The 21,743-nt window shown below is 38.1% G+C and overlaps 2 protein-coding genes across 2 annotated transcripts in view; both read right to left on the bottom strand.

Moving 5' to 3' along the window:
* LOC136241648 (uncharacterized) overlaps positions 1–21,743 on the bottom strand; it is a 226,954-nt gene that overhangs the window by 197,101 nt on the left and 8,110 nt on the right. The window contains exons 2-3 of the mRNA XM_066032896.1: positions 18,483–19,790; positions 8,404–9,711 (exon numbers count right to left, since the gene is read on the bottom strand). Coding sequence (XP_065888968.1) covers positions 8,404–9,711; positions 18,483–19,790 — 2,616 coding nt within the window. The remainder of the gene's footprint in view (positions 1–8,403; positions 9,712–18,482; positions 19,791–21,743) is intronic.
* The window catches only part of LOC136241637 (uncharacterized), an 86,983-nt gene continuing 73,483 nt past the window's right edge, over positions 8,244–21,743 (bottom strand). The window contains exons 4-6 of the mRNA XM_066032886.1: positions 18,483–19,790; positions 8,404–9,711; positions 8,244–8,335 (exon numbers count right to left, since the gene is read on the bottom strand). Coding sequence (XP_065888958.1) covers positions 8,244–8,335; positions 8,404–9,711; positions 18,483–19,790 — 2,708 coding nt within the window. The remainder of the gene's footprint in view (positions 8,336–8,403; positions 9,712–18,482; positions 19,791–21,743) is intronic.

The following is a 21,743-nucleotide window of genomic DNA, read 5'->3' as shown; positions in this document are numbered from 1 at the left end:
TGTCATATTGTATCTGGATTCAATGGAGTGGTGAGGCATAACTACTTTGATGTGAAACTGAAATGCCATACACCAAGAAGTCGAATGGATAGGAATGTAGTTGTATATTATCTCAGATGTTTTCTGAGTTTCCAGGCTCAGGTGTACTGTTATATGATTGGACCAAACTAATCCCTGTAACATATTAGATACAAGAATGGACATATGTAATAGGTGACACATATTATTGTATTCGAAGTCTTTCATGTAGCAACTACCACATAGTGTCAGAATGAATAAGCTAACGCCTCCAGATCTGTTAGACTTAGACAGCAGCAACATTTCTGATGCATGGAGAAAGTGGAGGCAATGTTTTAAACTTTTTTTCACTGGCGAGCAACCTTAGCTGTAGTGAAGGCGAACGGTTATTATTATTAAAAACTAAACTTTTCAAGCAGTGACACTACTACACGTGGTTAGGCTGGATGCACTAGAAGTTTACAATATGTTCTCATGGGAAGATGCAGGTGACAAAAGTAAAGTAGTGAAAATCCTGGAGAAGTTTGAAGCATATTGTGTGCCACGGAGAAACATCATGTGGGAAAGACATGTGTTCAATACTCGCAACCAACATGATGGCAAAATCATTAACCAGTATGTCGCACACCACAAGACCAAGGCCCAAACATGTGAGTTCAAAGACTTGAAGGACAGCTTAATAAGAGACAAAATAGTGTGTGACATACATTGTGACAAAACGTATAGCAGACGCCTCAGAGAACCTGAATTAACACTACAAAAGGCAGTTGACATATGCAGCAGTTGACATATGCAGGGCAAATGAAACAACGTCATCCCAAATGTAGTGATTCACCAATGATCAAACCAACAACCTACCAGCCATCCATGGGATACACTCACAGAACACACAAGTCCAAAAGCTGTACTGTGACCGATGTGGCAATTGACACAGCAAGCAAAAAGTCTGTCCCACACTTGGAGCCAAATGTCAAAAATGTGGCCAAAGAAACCACTTTGCCACAGTATGTTCCACAAAGACAACTCAATTGCAATCACTATTCAACTACAGTATCTAAAAAGAGACACCTGACAATGATGACTTATTGATTGGGACACTTGGACAAGCCTGCAAGGTAAAGTCACTATCCTAATGAACCACCAGATAACCACCTTTAAGGTTGACACTGGCGCTCAATGCAATGTGATACCTCAGTGGCAATATCACCAATAAGTGTGTGAAGATCTACTGCAACCATCCTCAGCTAGCCTGGTAGCATTTGGCAGCCACAAGTTATGCACCTATGGTAAAGCCAAAATACCGTGCCAACACAACAACACTCATTACCTTATTGAATTTGAGTCATAGACCACGATGTTCCAAACATTCTAGGACTTGTTACATGCATTGAAATGAACTTGAACAATACATAGACACTGTTACCAAAGATCATGTAACCTTGTTTGAACAATACTACATGAAAGCCTGGGCTGTGTTACAGGTGTACGCTACCACATAAGAACTGATCCAACCAAAACACCTGTAATCCACCCACTGTGCCACGTAGAGATGCACCGATACCACTTTTTTCACTACCGATCCAATACCTATACATTTGAGGCCGGAAATGGCCGATACCAATCCAATACCAATACTTTGCTCCACAGGTATTTCTCACAAGAAATAGCTAGTGATTTGAATCAAGACACACGATAGTGTGTCGTGCGGCCCAAGAAGCTGGCGCGCCACACCGTGAGCATATTGACAGGAAGAAAGAAAACGTCATTTTCACACCTTTGTATCTCGGTGATACCTTATCCGATTGGAACAATGGGTGTTCCTCTTTTCCCATTGTTACCACTTTGTACATGTTTGTCTGTCATAGATCAGTTTGGTGACCATCTTCTTGGTTGCTCTCATGGCCCACTACGTATCCAACGCCATGATGCTCTTGTTTCTATAGTACATCATGATCTACTGCAAGATCACCCTGGTGTTCTCCGTGAGCAAAGCATTGCCTCTGATCAATCTCGTCCTGGGGACAATTACCATCCTGATTTTACTCTAGGCCGTCCTGCTTACTTTGACCTCTCTGTCAGGTGCACAACTCAGCCTTCCTTTATTTCCGCTGCTGCATCTAAGACTGGGGTAGCTGCTGCTGCCGGTGAGGAGGCTAAGGATGACCATTATTTGGAGACTGTTAACAACCATGGTGGTGAATTTTTTCCCCTGGTTTGCGAGTCGTTTGGTGTTTGGACACCCTTTGCTTTATCAACCTTATCCACGATTGCCGACCGTACAACTGTTAAAAGTGGTATTCCCAGACAGTTAGCAAGGAAACAATTGCTTCAGCGCTTGTCAGTTACTCTCTGGCGATATAATGCCAAAATGATCCTGAGGCATTATGGCTTATGCCCAGAAGATGGCATAGACTTGTTGAACTAAGTTATTAATTAAGGTTACTTTGTAGTTAAGGTAGCTAGTTTTTTAGTTAAAGTACTTAGTTTGGTGTATAAATAATGTTAGCTATTGATTGCAAAATAATAGAACATTGGAACCAAATTTGCTAGAGTTGCCCGCCAGCTACGGGGTCTACATTCCAAATTTGAAGGCAATCGCTCAAGTCATTTCCGAGATACGAGCTGTCAAAGTTTCGATTATTTTTCTTGGTTTTTTTTTCTTCTTTGTCTTTTCGCACACTTGCAAAAATTGCTATAAAACGCAAGCGCGTACTCTGATCGCCTTGAAATGTGGCACACAGAAAGGGAGTCCAAAGGCGAATCCTAGTATCACATTTGGTGCAAATCTGATGAACGGTTCAGAATTTATGACTGATTATTCGCGTAAAACAAGATCGATTTGTTGTCACGCCTACAGAGTAAACCGCTTCATGGAATGAGTTGAAAATTGCTATGTAGATGGAGTAACCATCGTAGGAGTGCCTTTTGGTGGTTTGAAAGGAATCGAGATAAAGACCATGGAGATATGACACAAAACCCAACCTGTGTCACAATTACGCGATCGATTTTTATGAATATGAATAAAAAGTATTAGTTTTCACGCCTACTAGGCAAGCCGCTTAGAGTAATGAGCTGAAAATTGGTGTATAGCTGGAATAATCTTCATAGAAAGTCCTTGTAGTAGTACAGAAGAATCAGATTACAAACCACTGATTATTATAATTATTATTATTACTGAGCAGTCAGCCCTGCTGGTGTGCTCAGATTTGCCCAAATACATGTAACACAATTACAATAATGATTGTAGTCCAGATCTAAAGGTGTCAGCATCTGCAACTTCAATAAGATCTACTGGTAAGGAGTTTCAATCATTAATTGTTCTTGAAAAATAGCTATTTTGGTGTGCTGTGGTAGATACATGTGGTAAGATGTAGTGCAGTGGATGGTACTGTCTCGTGGATCGTGATGTTGGTAGGTAGTATGGAGGAATTGTAAGTGATATCTGTTGGTAAAAAACTTTGTGTAATGTTTGTAGTCGAGATAATTTGTGGCGAGACTGGAGAGTTGGCCACGAAAGCTGATTTAACATTGAGGTGACAGAACTAAGTCTACCATAATCATTCATTACCCAGCGTGCTGCTCTTCGTTGTATTTTTTCTAGCTCTACAATATCTCCAGTTTGGTGAGGGTCCCAGACGTCAGATGCATATTCTAGTTGTGGCCTGATCATTGTTAGATAAGCAGATTCTTTAACTTGTTTTGAACATTTGTTTAAATTGGGTTTCAGGAAATTAAGTGTTTTAGATGCTTTAGTAACAATACTAGAAATGTGTGGTGACCAAGATAGTGATGTATTAAGGATTACTCCCAAGTAAGTATGTTGATCAGATAGATTTAAGATGTGATTATTGAGGGTATAGACATGATTGAATGGTGTCAAGGATCTTGTACAACATATGACAGTACATTTGCTAACATTGAATCTAAGTTGCCAGGTGTTTGCCCATTCTGATAACCTATTCAGGTCTTCTTGAAGCATGTTAGCATCTTCTGCACTATTAATAACTCTGTAAAGTAGACAATCATCAGCAAACAAGCGGAGTGGTGAGTTGATATATTTAGTAATGTCATTAATGTACAACAGAAACATTAATGGTCCGAGCACTGTGCCTTGTGGTACTCCAGAAAGCACTGGTACTGGACTCAAGAATTCACTATCTAACACAACACACTGGGAGCGGTGAGTTAGCCAAGTTTGGATCCAATTGTAACTATTACCATTAATTCCATAGAATCTTAATTTAGTTAATAGTCGCTGGTGTGGTACTGTGTCAAATGCTTTGGAAAAGTATAATAGGATGATGTCTATTTGTTTTTGGTGGTCTAAAGCAAAGGAGTCACTGAGTTATGATTCGAAAGCCAACTCCGTGTAGCAAATGCGAGATCGAGATACTCTAATAGAACAGTCACCCTAATAGAGCATTCAGCAAATTTATTTACTCCATTGTAGAATTCTATTACATTGCAAGTTATTCTGTAGGGAGTTCAGCTGCAAACAGTTAATCTTATAGACAGTTCAGCAAGAAGCAAGTCACCCTATAGAGAGTTCAGCTACAAATATATCACTGTAGTGATTCAGAACATTACAAGTCACACTGAAGAGAGTTCAGCTATAAACAAGTCATGCACCCTGTAGAGAGTTCGGCTACACTCTCAAGAGAATTCAGCTACAAACAAGTCACTGTGGAGAGAGTTCAGCTACAAAGAAACTACCCTGTAAAGAGTTCATCTATACAAACAAGTTACCCTATAGAGATCACCTGCAAACAAGTAACCCTGAAGAGAGTTCAGCTACAGACAAGCCACTTTATAGTTTATACAGTGTTCAGCTACAAGTAAGTCACTCTGTAGAGAATTCAATTACAAGTAAGTCACTCTGTAGAGAATTCAGCTACAAACAAGTCACTCTGTAAAGAATTTTGCTACAAACAAGTCACCGTGTAGAGAGTTCAGCAACCAAAATACCACTCTGTAAAGAGTTCAGCTATACAAACAAGTTACTCTGTAGAGAGCAGCTAGAAACAAGAGAGAGCTAAGCTAGAAGAAGTCACCCTGTAGAGATCTCAGCTGCAAAGAAACCCTGTAGAGAGATCAACTACAAACAAATCATCCTGCAGAGCGTTCGGCTATAAACAAATCACCCTGTAGAAAGTTCAGGTACAAACAAATCACCCTATATACAGTTCAGCTACAAAAAAATCACTCTGTAGAGAGTTCAGCTACAAAGAAACCATCTTGTAGAGAGTTCAGCTACAAACAAGTTACCCTACAGTGAGATCAGTTTGAAACAAGAGATTTCAGCTACAAACAAATCAACCTGTAGAGAGTTCAGCTATGAACAGATCACCCTGTAGAGAGCTCAGCTAGAAACGAGTTACATCAGCTAGAAACAAGTCACCCTGTAGAGATTTCAGCAACAAACAGATCATCCTGTAGATAATTCAGCTAGATACAAGTCATCCTATAGAGAGATCAGCTAGAGGAAGCCACCTTGTAGAGAGATCAGCTAGAAAAAAGTCACCTTGTAGAGTTCAGTAACAAAGAAACCATCCTGTAGAGAGTTCAGCTACAAACAAATCACCCTGTAGAGAGTTCAGCTGCAAACAAATCACCCTGTAGAGAGTTCATTTACAAACAAACAAACCTGTAGTGAGATCAACTCGAGGAAGTCACCTTGTAGAGAGAGCAGCTAGAAACAAATCACCCTGTAGAGAGATCAGCTAGAAACAAGACACAATATAGGGAATTCAGTTACAAGCAAATCACCCTGTAGAGAGTTCGGCTACAAACAAATCAATCTGTAGAGAGATCAACTAGAGGAGGTCACCTTGTAGAGAGATCAGCTTGAAACAAGTCACCTTGTAGAGAGTTCAGTGACAAAGAAACAATCCTGTAGAGAGATCAGCTACAAACAAAACACATTGTAGAGACTTCAGCTACAAGCAAATCAACCTGTAGAGATTTCAGTTACAAACAAATCACGCATTGTAGAGAGATCAGCTATAACCAAATCACCCTGTAGAGAGATCAGCTACAACCAAATCACCCTGTAGAGAGATCAGCTAAAAACACACCACCCTGTAGAGTTCAGCTATGAATAGATCACCCTGTAGATAGTTTAGCTATTCAAGTCACCCTGTAGACAGATCAGCTAGAAGAAGTCACCGTCTAGAGAGATCAGCTAGAAGCAAGTCACCTTGTAGAGAGTTCAGCTACAAAGAAACCATCCTGTAGAGAATTCAGCTACAAACAAATCACCCTGTAGAGTGTTCAGCTAGATAAAAGTCACCGTACAGAGAGATCAGGTCACCCTATAGAGAGATCAGCTAGAAGAAGTCACCTTGTAGAGAGTTCAGCTACAAAGAACACACTCTGTAGAGAGTTCAGCTAGAAACATGTTACTCTATAGATAGATCAACTAGAAACAAGTCACCCTGTAGAGATTTCAGTTACAAACAGATCATCCTGTAGATAGTTCAGCTAGATACAAGTCACATTGTAGAGAGATCAGCTAGAGGAAGTCATCTTGTAGAGAGATAAGCTAAAACAAGTCACCTTGTAGAGAGTTCAGTTCCAAAGAACCCACTCTGTAGAAAGTTCAGCTATAAACAAGTTACCCTATATAGAGATTAGCTAGAAAGAAGCCTGTAGAAAGCTCGGCTACAATCAAATTAATTACCTCGCAGAGAGTTCAGCTACAAACAAACCACTTTATAGAGAGATGAGCTAGAAACAAGTCACCTTGTAGAGAGGTCAGCTACAAGGAAACCATCCTGTAGTTCAGCTACATTTCAAGTCACCCAGTAGAGAGATCAGTTGCAAAGAAATTATCCTGTAGGGAATAATTGGCATTTAATAAATAATTATATGTATATAATTTGTATAATTACTATATAATAGAATCAAAAATAGTAGAAGTATTAAAAATTGTCTTTAAGTTCTTTTCTTCTTCCTGTGGTAAATAAAAAAAAAACAGATGGTTTAAAAAAGCCCCAAAGCCAGCCATAGGCCGGCTTTGCATTATACAAATGCAAAAAGAAGTGATATCTAATCAAAAACAGCCAAGCTGTAAAAAAAAATTGCGGTCCCCAAAAAAGGCCATGGTGAAAAAAGATGTGAAATCCATGGTGGTGGCCAAGAAATGGCTGTGATGGTAGGTTAATGGCAAAAATTTTAATTATGACAATTCAGGTGAATTTGGTGCCGAATCCTAGTGGAGGAGGCCAGGGGCGGATCCAGACTTATGGAAAGGGGGGAGTCAAAAATGAACTGAGACACTAAATTGTCTCTGGTGATACCAAAAAAAAAAAAAAAAAGGTCACAGCCAGCTGAAAATAGCTGCCCACCTCACCAACCACACATTTATAGCTGATAAAGTACATAAAAATCCTTAAATAGCTCACTACACACTGGTCTAATACTGTGACAGCTTTATTAGAGTGACTGCTCTATTAGAGTATCTCGATCTCGGTATACTGAAAATTTTTGTAGGGGGGTCAAGAGCCCCCTTTGACCCCCCTGCATCCGCCCCTGGAGGAGGCAATGCAAATTCACCTGAATTGTCGTAATTAAAATTTTTGCCATTAACCTACCATCACAGCCATTTCTTGGCCACCCACCATGGCCTTTTTTGGGGGCCGCATCTTTTTTTTACAGCTTGGCTATTTTTGATTAGATAATTAATAACTCATGTAGAGTAAGACTAGCTTTGCACATCTGTGATGTTCTTTTAGCATTGGCCAATAATTTTAGGTTTCTATGATGTTAGTGATGCTATCTCTTTGATTTCTTCTCCATGGCGTTAATGTAAATCAACACCTATGTGGTAGTGGAAAAAGAAACAGGAGACAAAGAAGGACAAGGTGCATGCATTGTAGCTGCTGTGGTTAGTGAAACACAAAAATAAAAGTATTAAAACAGCATCAAACAGTATAGAATCAACCATGTAGCTCTAACCATCGTCAAGTTTGCTTGGCTGAAGGCACCAGTCATATAGTTAATCAGTTACTTTTTAAAAAAATTTAGTTTATAGAAACTTGTTATAAAGGTTTGGGCCCACTCTGAAGACATTTCTGGGTTTGATTATATTGCCAAGCTGGTATGAAGGATAAGTGAGGCTGGCTTCTTGGGTGACATTTTTAGGTAAGAAAGTCCAAACTTCATCATCCCTACTATACAGTACTATCATACATACTGAATAATAACATTGGTTAAAAGGTTTAAAATCAGAGCAGACTGGTTTGTACTGTTGATAAATGCTGTACAAAGATGTAGTAACACAAACCACAAAACTTCATAGTAAGGAAGATGCATAAGTCTGAAATTGGGTCAACACATATTAAGTACATCATAAGTATTTACATACATAAGTTTGTGAGTACTAACCTGTAGAGGGTCCAAACATGCTGTATCCTCCAGGATGTCCATAAGAATGATGATGTCCCCATCCATACACAAGTAAATACATGCTAGCAATAGTATTATGGTGAGCAAGTTCAGCCACACCCTCTGTTATATTAACTTGTACACCATAAGCTTCAGTAACATTATTAACCATAATTGGTACCCATTGCTGTGTGTCTAGTGACCTGTTCACCCCTCCTGATATCAGGTAGATCATGTCAGGTTGATAATACTGTGCTAACACTATGATGTTAATAAAGTTTACAAACCGGTAGTTGTGAGGACTTGGATCTTGAAACGTAGAAAAGTGAAATTTGTTATTGTAATAATTTGTGGCAGGTACTAGTGTCATTATTGGGTCACCAGTAATATCATCATCAAGCTGCCCATGACTGAACTGAACAACTAATATTTCTTTACTGGAATAAATAGCACAATGTTCTTGCAGTGACAGAGTTTTGTTAAAAGATTTCCCATCATCAATTATATAAGTCTCTCTTTGATTGTTACAGTAAAAATCAATAATAGTGAAGTTAAATGCTGCCACTATTTTAATAGTATACGACATTCTGGTGGCTAATGGTGCAACGTAGTATGCTCTACCCCATAATGTAGTAGGTGGAACTTGTTCTATTAAGTGTTCACAGCTAGCAACATTATTTGGTACTCTACCACACTCATGACCACTCAACACAGATACTGGTTTGTCTGTAACAATTTTAGTTCCAGTTAAGTCATCAAGTGATTTAATCAACACAGTCTGAAACCTCTTGATCACAAAGGAGTACTGTATATTAACAGTAATATTAACTGTAGACTCACTAATACTAACAGTGACCGGTTGTGTGACTGTCAACCTCATTATTGTATTATTCTCTGTGCCAACTACTAAAATTGTGCCACTACCTTGCAATATATTTGGTCTAGGTACAGATATCCCATAATACACATATTCATCCACAGACAAGCTTTTAATGGGTAAACAGAGAAATGTATCAGTACTATGATGTCTGAAATTCTGACCGATCACGGTAACCTTATCACTACCAATCATCAAGTGAATTCCTTTATTCTGATCATTATGCGATGATGTTATCAAAGTGTATGGAAAATTGACAATGACCTCCCTATCATTCAGAACTGTACCATTAGCATAATATCCCACTCCCGGAGCCTCAACTGAATAGTTTACCGCTTGTGAATCGAAAGATATTATTATGATTGATATTTCTGGCCAATTCAAGTTGTTAAAAAATCCAAAGTAGTAATCCATCTTTACAGAACTGCTACCTACAATCATAATTACAAAAATACAGTACTTTATGTACACTGGTTGATGCACATTCACAATAATGGCAGAATAATTAATCCGATTTGTTAGGCTCACAACAAAACCTATATACTGTAACTTTATTATGTAAACATTTGTATAGTTCAACAGTGCAAATATACAAAGAATTGCACCAATGCTACTTGTATGAAAATACACTGTAAAGTACAAAGCGTGCATGCAGCAGAGATGATGAACGCAGCAGAGATGATGAATACAGTGAGACACAACCAAGTGCTATATATGGACATCAACAATGAGGTCATGCATTGTATAGAACAGTTACTGCAAAAATATTAATCCTAATACCATAACATCAGTTTCATTGCCCATACAAAAGTCCCTATACCAGCAGTGGAATTAATTCCTAATTTCAATGTTATCAGAGTAAAAGTTGTAATTGTAATTTCGTTGGCTAGAGTGTGTGCTATATTGTAGTACTGTTGCTTTGCAATGGTTGTTAAGACCCAAAATGCTTATTACCTTGGAAATGGTCTCCATGGAAATGGTTGTTAAGGTAACCATGCCTGCAGTGGCCTATATAGGCTATTCTGATTTGACTCTATTTGAACCATACCAACCAGACCCTAAAAACCTTTGCCTGGCAACCAAAGTACATAACTTGGAATAGAACAAGTGTCAGTGAAATTTGGGACAAATACCACTCTTGTTGTATTGAAAATGGAAATTTCAATGCAGCACTCATGGTATTTATTCCAAATTTCACTGCTACCCATGGCATTAGTAGTACTAATAGTACAATCAACCTACCTTGGAAGGAATATAATTTGTTATAAAACACTAGTGCAAATAAATACAGGCACTTTATCATAGCCATAGCCATGAACAAGCTAGCACATAATTATAAAGTATTTATTGGTTATTGCACAGATCCTTTAGCTTTGGTATTAGATTTGTAGGTACTTTTTCTGTATTGGTAGAGTACTACATAATAGTTAGACATTGAAACACAGGATTCTACGGAATTTAGTAACATGAAAGGCCAGGGCAATACTACAGGAACTGAGGGTTTCTATATTCCATGGAACCTTGTGTTTCAAAGTAATGGTGTGTGATATATCGAAAAATAATGGACATAGTGATAATTTTTGTTATCGTTATCACATCGAATTCGATATTGCAAACGCTGATTTTGATATTAATTAGATATTATCAGTATAATTTATCAAGAAATTGTTTGATAAAGTTACAGTGTTTTGTTCCATGATTGCACAATTGCACTAGAAATGAAGGTCAGTTCTGTGCAATTTAGCAATTTTAAAAGCTTATCTACTAGTTTCCTAGCTCCAAAAATGTGTTTTCATCTACGGACACCAAACGATTGATAGCCCAAATTTCCTCACACCACAGTAGTAATCATCCATCAACAAAGAAGTCACATACGAAGTATGGTTAAGTTGTGACATCTCTAACCATCTGGGTGAGCATGATATAGGGAAAAATTAGCCGGAAATCACACCTTGATTATATAACTTGTCCACTCAACTGCTTAAAAATAGATATCTCGGTGTAAAACAACTGTATGATCCCTAAAGTACGGCTAGAAGGGAGATTATCGTCATCAGGAATGGTAAAATAAAATTTAATGGCGCTAAGGAAATTACAATTAAGTTCGCGTGATTTCTGCCATCTAAACACTTGATGTCTTACGCAGTGCTACGACAACTGTGATTTTATCCCTCAATACAAATATTGCCTGCCCAGTAATAAACAAATAAGAATTTAATGTAGACAGTATATATCATTACTCACACCGAAGCCTACACTGTTAATACAGAAGTGGTCATAACACACTAACACAGGTGTGATATTGCTGTCCAAACTGGCACATCTTTACAAGAGTAGTATGCACACCACATCAATCACACTGATAATAGTGTGACCAGAAATGTGCAACTGAAAAAAAAAACACTCATGTTTTTGGGGGGTTTAGAAAACCCGGACCGGACCGGACCGGACCAGGTCAACTTCTTCAAGTAAGCTAATTCACACAATAGCTGTAACATGCAATTCATGCAACAGCTAGCTATAATATACACTCTTCACCTTGTATATAGCCACTCTGCCAAGAACATAACTAGCTAGCTACGATGGCTCAGACTGCAACAGCGATCGTGCACGAAACTTCATCCACGATAAAACAACCTAACTAAGCTATTAAAATACTTTCTACTACATTTCACTACACAATCGCTACAAAGCTACTAGCTCTTTCTGTTGTACTCAACTGTTACACATAGTAACCGCCCGAATTTTTTAGAATCGTGATATACAAAGTGAAAGGAACTAAAATAACAACAAACCTCTGCATTTATTTCGGTAGTGATGAATGAGTAATGGAGTATTTGCTACATGTCAAGGTAGGCTTTAAATAGAACAAAACCTTACTACTCCAGAAATCTCTATAAAGCTACCCTGCATGGGCACTAGCTCACCTTTCTTAGTTTAGCCAGTCATCCATGACCATTCCTTTACATCAGTTCAGAGGTTTGCTGTTATCTTAGTTCCTTTCACTTTGTATATCACGATTCTAATAAATTCAGGCGGTTACTAGTGTGTGTAACAGTTTAGTACAGCAGAAAGAGCTTGTAGCTTTGTAGCAATTGTGTAGTGAAATGTAGTAGAAAGTATTTTAATAGCTTAGTTGGGTTGTTTTATCGTGGATGAAGTTTCGTGTGCGATCACTGTTGCTGTCCGGCTGAGCCATCGTAGCTAGCTAATTATTTTCTTGGTAGAGTGGCTACAAGGTGAAGAGTGTATGTTATAGCTAGCTATTGTGTGAATTGTATGTTACAGCTATTGTGTGAATTGGCTTACTTGAAGAAGTTGACCTGGTCCGGTCCGGGTTTTCTAAACCCCCTGTTTTTATGAGTGGGAGGCATGTCATGACATGCTATTTTCAAAGTCAACCACTCATCTCAATATTATTTGTGAAATGTTGCAGCAACTACAGTTTTGCAATTGGTGTTAAAATACTGGAATGTCAACAATCTACAAACAGTACACAACACTAATTATGTCAGTCAGCAACTTACCTACTATTACCTACTTCAAAATCTCTCCTTAAACATTGTTTTCAAAATGTATTTAAAACCTATATCACCAAGCATGGAGTTTGATTGTGGGCTTTAATTTCACTCACCTGAGGCTTACATGTTCTACCACATGATATGTACTGGCATTAGTGCACAGTGTTGTTATACCTTTACTGTTGTTTACATTCTGATGTATGATAACATAATTGAATGTATTTTATTTAGCTATAAGCTAATGGAAATTAATTTTGTTGATACGAACATACCAGCTTTGTGCACTGATCTGAACTGTCTGTGTATAATGACTTAGCACAAAATGAGCTAGTTTAATGTCATGGTTATGCGGCCCAAGAAGCCGGCGCGCCACACCGTGAGTATATTGACAGGAAGGAAGAAAACGTCATTGTCACACCTTTGTATCTTGGTGATACCGTATCCGATTGGAACCACATTTGCTGCAGAGTTGACCGCCAGCTAGGGGAGTCCACATTCCAAATTGGAAGGAAATCGCTCAAGCCATTTTCGAGATACGAGCTGCCACATTTCGGTTTTTTTTCTTCATTTTTTTTTCTTCTTTGTCTTTTCGCACACCTGCAAACATTTCTATAAAACGCAAGCGCGTACTCCGATTGCCTTGAAATTTGGCACAGAGAAAGGGAGTCCAAATGCGAAACCTATTATCAAATTTGGTGCAAATCCGATAAACGGTTCAGGATTTATGACCAATTATTCGCGTAAAACAAGATCGATTTGTTGTCACGCCTACAGAGTAAACCGCTTCATGGAATGAGTTGACAATTGCTATGTAGATGGAGTAACCATCGTAGGAGTGCCTTTTGGTGGTTTGAAAGGAATCGAGATAAAGACCATGGAGATATGACACAAAACCCAACCTGTGTCACAATTACGTGATCAATTTTTATGAATAAAAAAGTATTAGTTTTTACGCCTACTAGGCAAGCCGCTTACAGCAATGAGCTGAAAATCGGTGTATAGTTGGAATAATCTTCATAGAAAGTCCTTGCAGTAGTACAGAAGAATCGGATTACAAACCACTGAGTTATGATTCGAAAGCCAACTCCGTGTAGCAAATGCGAGATCGAGATACTCTAATAGAACAGTCACCCTAATAGAGCATTCAGCAAATTTATTTACTCCATTGTAGAATTCTATTACATTGCAAGTTATTCTGTAGGGAGTTCAGCTGCAAACAATTAATCTTATAGACAGTTCAGCAAGAAGCAAGTCACCCTATAGAGAGTTCAGCTACAAATATATCACTGTAGTGATTCAGAACATTACAAGTCACACTGAAGAGAGTTCAGCTATAAACAAGTCATGCATCCTGTAGAGAGTTCGGCTACACTCTCAAGAGAATTCAGCTACAGACAAGTAACCCTGAAGAGAGTTCAGCTACAGACAAGCCACTTTATAGTTTATACAGTGTTCAGCTACAAGTAAGTCACTCTGTAGAGAATTCAGTTACAAGTAAGTCACTCTGTAGAGAATTCAGCTACAAACAAGTCACTCTGTAAAGAATTTTGCTACAAACAAGTCACCGTGTAGAGAGTTCTGCAACCAAAATACCACTCTGTAAAGAGTTCAGCTATACAAACAAGTTACTCTGTAGAGAGCTCAGCTAGAAGAAGTCACCCTGTAGAGATCTCAGCTGCAAAGAAACCCTGTAGAGAGATCAACTACAAACAAATCATCCTGCAGAGCATTCGGCTATAAACAAATCACCCTGTAGAAAGTTCAGGTACAAACAAATCACCCTATATACAGTTCAGCTACAAAAACAATCACTCTGTAGAGAGTTCAGCTACAAAGAAACCATCTTGTAGAGAGTTCAGCTACAAACAAGTTACCCTACAGTGAGATCAGTTTGAAACAAGAGATTTCAGCTACAAACAAATCAACCTGTAGAGAGTTCAGCTATGAACAGATCACCCTGTAGAGTGCTCAGCTAGAAACGAGTTACATCAGCTAGAAACAAGTCACACTGTAGAGATTTCAGCAACAAACAGATCATCCTGTAGATAGTTCAGCTAGATACAAGTCACCCTATAGAGAGATCAGCTAGAGGAAGTCACCTTGTAGAGAGATCAGTTAGAAAAAAGCTGCCTTGTAGAGTTCAGTAACAAAGAAACCATCCTGTAGAGAGTTCAGCTACAAACAAATCACCCTGTAGAGAGTTCAGCTGCAAACAAATCACCCTGTAGAGAGTTCATTTACAAACAAACAAACCTGTAGAGAGATCAGCTCGAGGAAGTCATCTTGTAGAGAGATTAGCTAGAAACAAATCACCCTGTAGAGAGATCAGCTGGAAACCAGTCACTTTGTAGAGAGTTCAGTGACAAAGAAACCATCCTGTACAGAGATCAGCTACAAACAAATCACCCTGTAGATAGATCAGCTAGAAACTAGACACAATATAGGGGATTCAGTTACAAGCAAATCACCCTGTAGAGAGTTCGGCTACAAACAAATCAATCTGTGGAGAGATCAGCTAGAGGAGGTCACCTTGTAGAGAGATCAGCTAGAAACACGTAACCTTGTAGAGAGTTCAGTGACAAAGAAACAATCCTGTAGAGAGATCAGCTACAAACAAAACACCTTGTAGAGACTTCAGCTACAAACAAATCAACCTGTAGAGATTTCAGTTACAAACAAATCACCCATTGTAGAGAGATCAGCTACAACCAAATCACCCTGTAGAGAGATCAGCTACAAACAAATCACCCTGTAGAGAGATCAGCTACATCCAAATCACCCTGTAGAGAGATCAGCTAAAAATACATCACCCTGTAGAGAGTTCAGCTACAAATAAATCACCTTGTAGAGAGTTAAGCTATAAACAAATTACCCTGTAGAGAAATCAGCTACAAACAAATCACCTTGTAGAGAGTTCACTTACAAACAAATCTACCTGTAGAGATATCAGTTACAAACAAATCACCCCCTGTAGAGAGATCAGATTACCCTGTAGAGAGTTCAGCTACAAACAAATCACCCTGTAGAGAATTCAGTTACAAACAAATCAACCTGTAGAGAGATCAGCTCGAGGAAGTCACCTTGTAGAGAGATCAGCTAGAAACAAGTCACCTTGTAGAGAGTTCAGTGACAAAGAAACCGTCCTGTAGAGAGATCAGCTAGAAAAAAGTCACCCTGTAGAGAGATCAGCTAGAAACAAGTCACCTTGTAGAGAGTTCAGTGACAAAGAAACCGTCCCGTAGAGAGATCAGCTAGAAAAAAGTCACCCTGTAGAGAGATCAGCTAGAAACAAATCACCCTGTAGAGAGTTCAGCTACAAACAAATCACCCTGTAGATAGATCAGCTAGAAACTAGACACAATATAGGGAATTCAGTTGCAAGCAAATCACCCTGTAGAGAGTTCGGCTACAAACAAATCAATCTGTAGAGAGATCAACTAGAGGAGGTCACCTTGTAGAGAGATCAGCTTGAAACAAGTCACCTTGTAGAGAGTTCAGTGACAAAGAAACCATCCTGTAGAGAGATCAGCTACAAACAAAACACCTTGTAGAGACTTCAGCTACAAACAAATCAACCTGTAGAGATTTCAGTTACAAGCAAATCACCCATTGTAGAGAGATCAGCTACAACCAAATCACCCTGTAGAGAGATCAGCTAAAAACACATCACCCTGTAGAGAGTTCAGCTATGAATAGATCACCCTGTAGATAGTTCAGCTATACAAGTCACCCTGTGGAGAGATCAGCTAGAAGAAGTCACCGTCTAGAGAGATCAGCTAGAAGCAAGTCACCTTGTAGAGAGTTCAGCTACAAAGAAACCATCCTGTAGAGAATTCAGCTACAAACAAATCACCCTGTAGAGTGTTCAGCTAGATAAAAGTCACCGTACAGAGAGATCAGGTCACCCTATAGAGAGATCAGCTAGAAGAAGTCACCTTGTAGAGAGTTCAGCTACAAAGAACACACTCTGTAGAGAGTTCAGCTAGAAACATGTTACTCTATAGATAGATCAACTAGAAACAAGTCACCCTGTAGAGATTTCAGTTACAAACAGATCATCCTGTAGATAGTTCAGCTAGATACAAGTCACATTGTAGAGAGATCAGCTAGAGGAAGTCATCTTGTAGAGAGATAAGCTAAAACAAGTCACCTTGTAGAGAGTTCAGTTCCAAAGAACCCACTCTGTAGAAAGTTCAGCTATAAACAAGTTACCCTATATAGAGATTAGCTAGAAAGAAGCCTGTAGAAAGCTCGGCTACAATCAAATTAATTACCTCGCGGAGAGTTCAGCTACAAACAAACCACTTTATAGAGAGGTGAGCTAGAAACAAGTCACCTTGTAGAGAGGTCAGCTACAAGGAAACCATCCTGTAGTTCAGCTACATTTCAAGTCACCCAGTAGAGAGATCAGTTGCAAAGAAATTATCCTGTGGGGAATAATTGGCATCTAATAAATAAAATTATATGTATATAATTTGTATAATTACTATATAGTAGAATCAAAAATAGTTGAAGTATTAAAAATTGTCTTTAAGTTCTTTTCTTCTTCCTGTGGTAAATAAAAAGAAACAGATGGGTTAAAAAAGCCCCAAAGCCAGCCATAGGCCGGCTTTGCAATATACAAATACAAAAAGAAGTGATATCTAATCAAACACAGCCAAGCTGTAAAAATAAGGTGCGGCCTCCAAAAAAGGCCATGGTGAAAAAAGATGTGAAATCCAAGGTGGCGGCCAAGAAATGGCTGTGATGGTAGGTTAATGGCAAAATTTTTAATTACGACAATTCAAGTGAATTTAGTGCCGAATCCTAGTGGAGGAGGCAATGCAAATTCACCTGAATTGTCGTAATTAAAATTTTTGCCATTAACCTACCATCACAGCAATTTCTAGGCCGCCACCTTGGATTTCACATCTTTTTTCACCATGGCCTTTTTGAGGGGCTGCACCTTTTTTTTACAGCTTGGCTGTTTTTGATTAGATAATTAATAACTCATGTAGAGTAAGACTAGCTTTGCACATCTGTGATGTTCTTTTAGCATTGGCCAATAATTTTAAGGTTTCTATGATGTTAGTGATGCTATCTCTTTGATTTCTTCTCCATGGCGTTAATGTAAATCAACACCTATGTGGTAGTAGAAAAAGAAACAGGAGACAAAGAAGGACAAGGTGCATGCATTGTAGCTGCTGTGGTTAGTGAAATGCAAAAATAAAAGCATTTTAAAACAGCATCAAACAGTATAGAATCAACCATGTAGCTCTAACCATCGTCAAGTTTTGCTTGGCTGAAGGCACCAGTCATATAGTTAATCAGTTACTTTTAAAAAAAATTTAGTTTATAGAAACTTGTTATAAAGGTTTGAGCCCACTCTGAAGACATTTCTGGGTTTGATTATATTGCCAAGCTGGTATGAAGGATAAGTGAGGCTGGCTTCTTGGGTGACATTTTTAGGTAAGAAAGTCCAAACTTCATCATCCCTACTATACAGTACTATCATACATACTGAATAATAACATTGGTTAAAAAGTTTAAAATCAGAGCAGACTGGTTTGTACTGTTGATAAATGCTGTACAAAGATGTAGTAACACAAACCACAAAACTTCATTGTAAGGAAGATGCATAAGTCTGAACACATATTAAGTACATCATAAGTATTTACATACATAAGTTTGTGAGTACTAACCTGTAGAGGGTCCAAACATGCTGTATCCTCCAGGATGTCCATAAGAATGATGATGTCCCCATCCATACACAAGTAAATACATGCTAGCAATAGTATTATGGTGAGCAAGTTCAGCCACACCCTCTGTTATATTAACTTGTACACCATAAGCTTCAGTAACATTATTAACCATAATTGGTACCCATTGCTGTGTCTCTAGTGACCTGTTCACCCCTCCTGATATCAGGTAGATCATGTCAGGTTGATAATACTGTGCTAACACTATGATGTTAATAAAGTTTACAAACCGGTAGTTGTGAGGACTTGGATCTTGAAACGTAGAAAAGTGAAATTTGTTATTGTAATAATTTGTGGCAGGTACTAGTGTCATTATTGGGTCACCAGTAATATCATCATCAAGCTGCCCATGACTGAACTGAACAACTAATATTTCTTTACTGGAATAAATAGCACAATGTTCTTGCAGTGACAGAGTTTTGTTAAAAGATTTCCCATCATCAATTATATAAGTCTCTCTTTGATTGTTACAGTAAAAATCAATAATAGTGAAGTTAAATGCTGCCACTATTTTAATAGTATACGACATTCTGGTGGCTAATGGTGCAACGTAGTATGCTCTACCCCATAATGTAGTAGGTGGAACTTGTTCTATTAAGTGTTCACAGCTAGCAACATTATTTGGTACTCTACCACACTCATGACCACTCAACACAGATACTGGTTTGTCTGTAACAATTTTAGTTCCAGTTAAGTCATCAAGTGATTTAATCAACACAGTCTGAAACCTCTTGATCACAAAGGAGTACTGTATATTAACAGTAATATTAACTGTAGACTCACTAATACTAACAGTGACCGGTTGTGTGACTGTCAACCTCATTATTGTATTATTCTCTGTGCCAACTACTAAAATTGTGCCACTACCTTGCAATATATTTGGTCTAGGTACAGATATCCCATAATACACATATTCATCCACAGACAAGCTTTTAATGGGTAAACAGAGAAATGTATCAGTACTATGATGTCTGAAATTCTGACCGATCACGGTAACCTTATCACTACCAATCATCAAGTGAATTCCTTTATTCTGATCATTATGCGATGATGTTATCAAAGTGTATGGAAAATTGACAATGACCTCCCTATCATTCAGAACTGTACCATTAGCATAATATCCCACTCCCGGAGCCTCAACTGAATAGTTTACCGCTTGTGAATCGAAAGATATTATTATGATTGATATTTCTGGCCAATTCAAGTTGTTAAAAAATCCAAAGTAGTAATCCATCTTTACAGAACTGCTACCTACAATCATAATTACAAAAATACAGTACTTTATGTACACTGGTTGATGCACATTCACAATAATGGCAGAATAATTAATCCGATTTGTTAGGCTCACAACAAAACCTATATACTGTAACTTTATTATGTAAACGTTTGTATAGTTCAACAGTGCAAATATACAAAGAATTGCACCAATGCTACTTGTATGAAAATACACTGTAAAGTACAAAGCGTGCATGCAGCAGAGATGATGAACGCAGCAGAGATGATGAATACAGTGAGACACAACCAAGTGCTATATATGGACATCAACAATGAGGTCATGCATTGTATAGAACAGTTACTGCAAAAATATTAATCCTAATACCATAACATCAGTTTCATTGCCCATACAAAAGTCCCTATACCAGCAGTGGAATTAATTCCTAATTTCAATGTTATCAGAGTAAAAGTTGTAATTGTAATTTCGTTGGCTAGAGTGTGTGCTATATTGTAGTACTGTTGCTTTGCAATGGTTGTTAAGACCCAAAATGCTTATTACCTTGGAAATGGTCTCCATGGAAATGGTTGTTAAGGTAACCATGCCTGCAGTGGCCTATATAGGCTATTCTGATTTGACTCTATTTGAACCATACCAACCAGACCCTAAAAACCTTTGCCTGGCAACCAAAGTACATAACTTGGAATAGAACAAGTGTCAGTGAAATTTGGGACAAATACCACTCTTGTTGTATTGAAAATGGAAATTTCAATGCAGCACTCATGGTATTTATTCCAAATTTCACTGCTACCCATGGCATTAGTAGTACTAATAGTACAATCAACCTACCTTGGAAGGAATATAATTTGTTATAAAACACTAGTGCAAATAAATACAGGCACTTTATCATAGCCATAGCCATGAACAAGCTAGCACATAATTATAAAGTATTTATTGGTTATTGCACAGATCCTTTAGCTTTGGTATTAGATTTGTAGGTACTTTTTCTGTATTGGTAGAGTACTACATAATAGTTAGACATTGAAACACAGGATTCTACGGAATTTAGTAACATGAAAGGCCAGGGCAATACTACAGGAACTGAGGGTTTCTATATTCCATGGAACCTTGTGTTTCAAAGTAATGGTGTGTGATATATCGAAAAATAATGGACATAGTGATAATTTTTGTTATCGTTATCACATCGAATTCGATATTGCAAACGCTGATTTTGATATTAATTAGATATTATCAGTATAATTTATCAAGAAATTGTTTGATAAAGTTACAGTGTTTTGTTCCATGATTGCACAATTGCACTAGAAATGAAGGTCAGTTCTGTGCAATTTAGCAATTTTAAAAGCTTATCTACTAGTTTCCTAGCTCCAAAAATGTGTTTTCATCTACGGACACCAAACGATTGATAGCCCAAATTTCCTCACACCACAGTAGTAATCATCCATCAACAAAGAAGTCACATACGAAGTATGGTTAAGTTGTGACATCTCTAACCATCTGGGTGAGCATGATATAGGGAAAAATTAGCCGGAAATCACACCTTGATTATATAACTTGTCCACTCAACTGCTTAAAAATAGATATCTCGGTGTAAAACAACTGTATGATCCCTAAAGTACGGCTAGAAGGGAGATTATCGTCATCAGGAATGGTAAAATAAAATTTAATGGCGCTAAGGAAATTACAATTAAGTTCGCGTGATTTCTGCCATCTAAACACTTGATGTCTTACGCAGTGCTACGACAACTGTGATTTTATCCCTCAATACAAATATTGCCTGCCCAGTAATAAACAAATAAGAATTTAATGTAGACAGTATATATCATTACTCACACCGAAGCCTACACTGTTAATACAGAAGTGGTCATAACACACTAACACAGGTGTGATATTGCTGTCCAAACTGGCACATCTTTACAAGAGTAGTATGCACACCACATCAATCACACTGATAATAGTGTGACCAGAAATGT

The sequence above is a fragment of the Dysidea avara genome, chromosome 1 (genome assembly GCF_963678975.1).
Source record: "Dysidea avara chromosome 1, odDysAvar1.4, whole genome shotgun sequence".
NCBI lineage: Eukaryota > Metazoa > Porifera > Demospongiae > Dictyoceratida > Dysideidae > Dysidea > Dysidea avara.
Note: the sequence above shows the minus strand (reverse complement) of the source record. Positions and strands in the feature narration are given on the sequence as shown.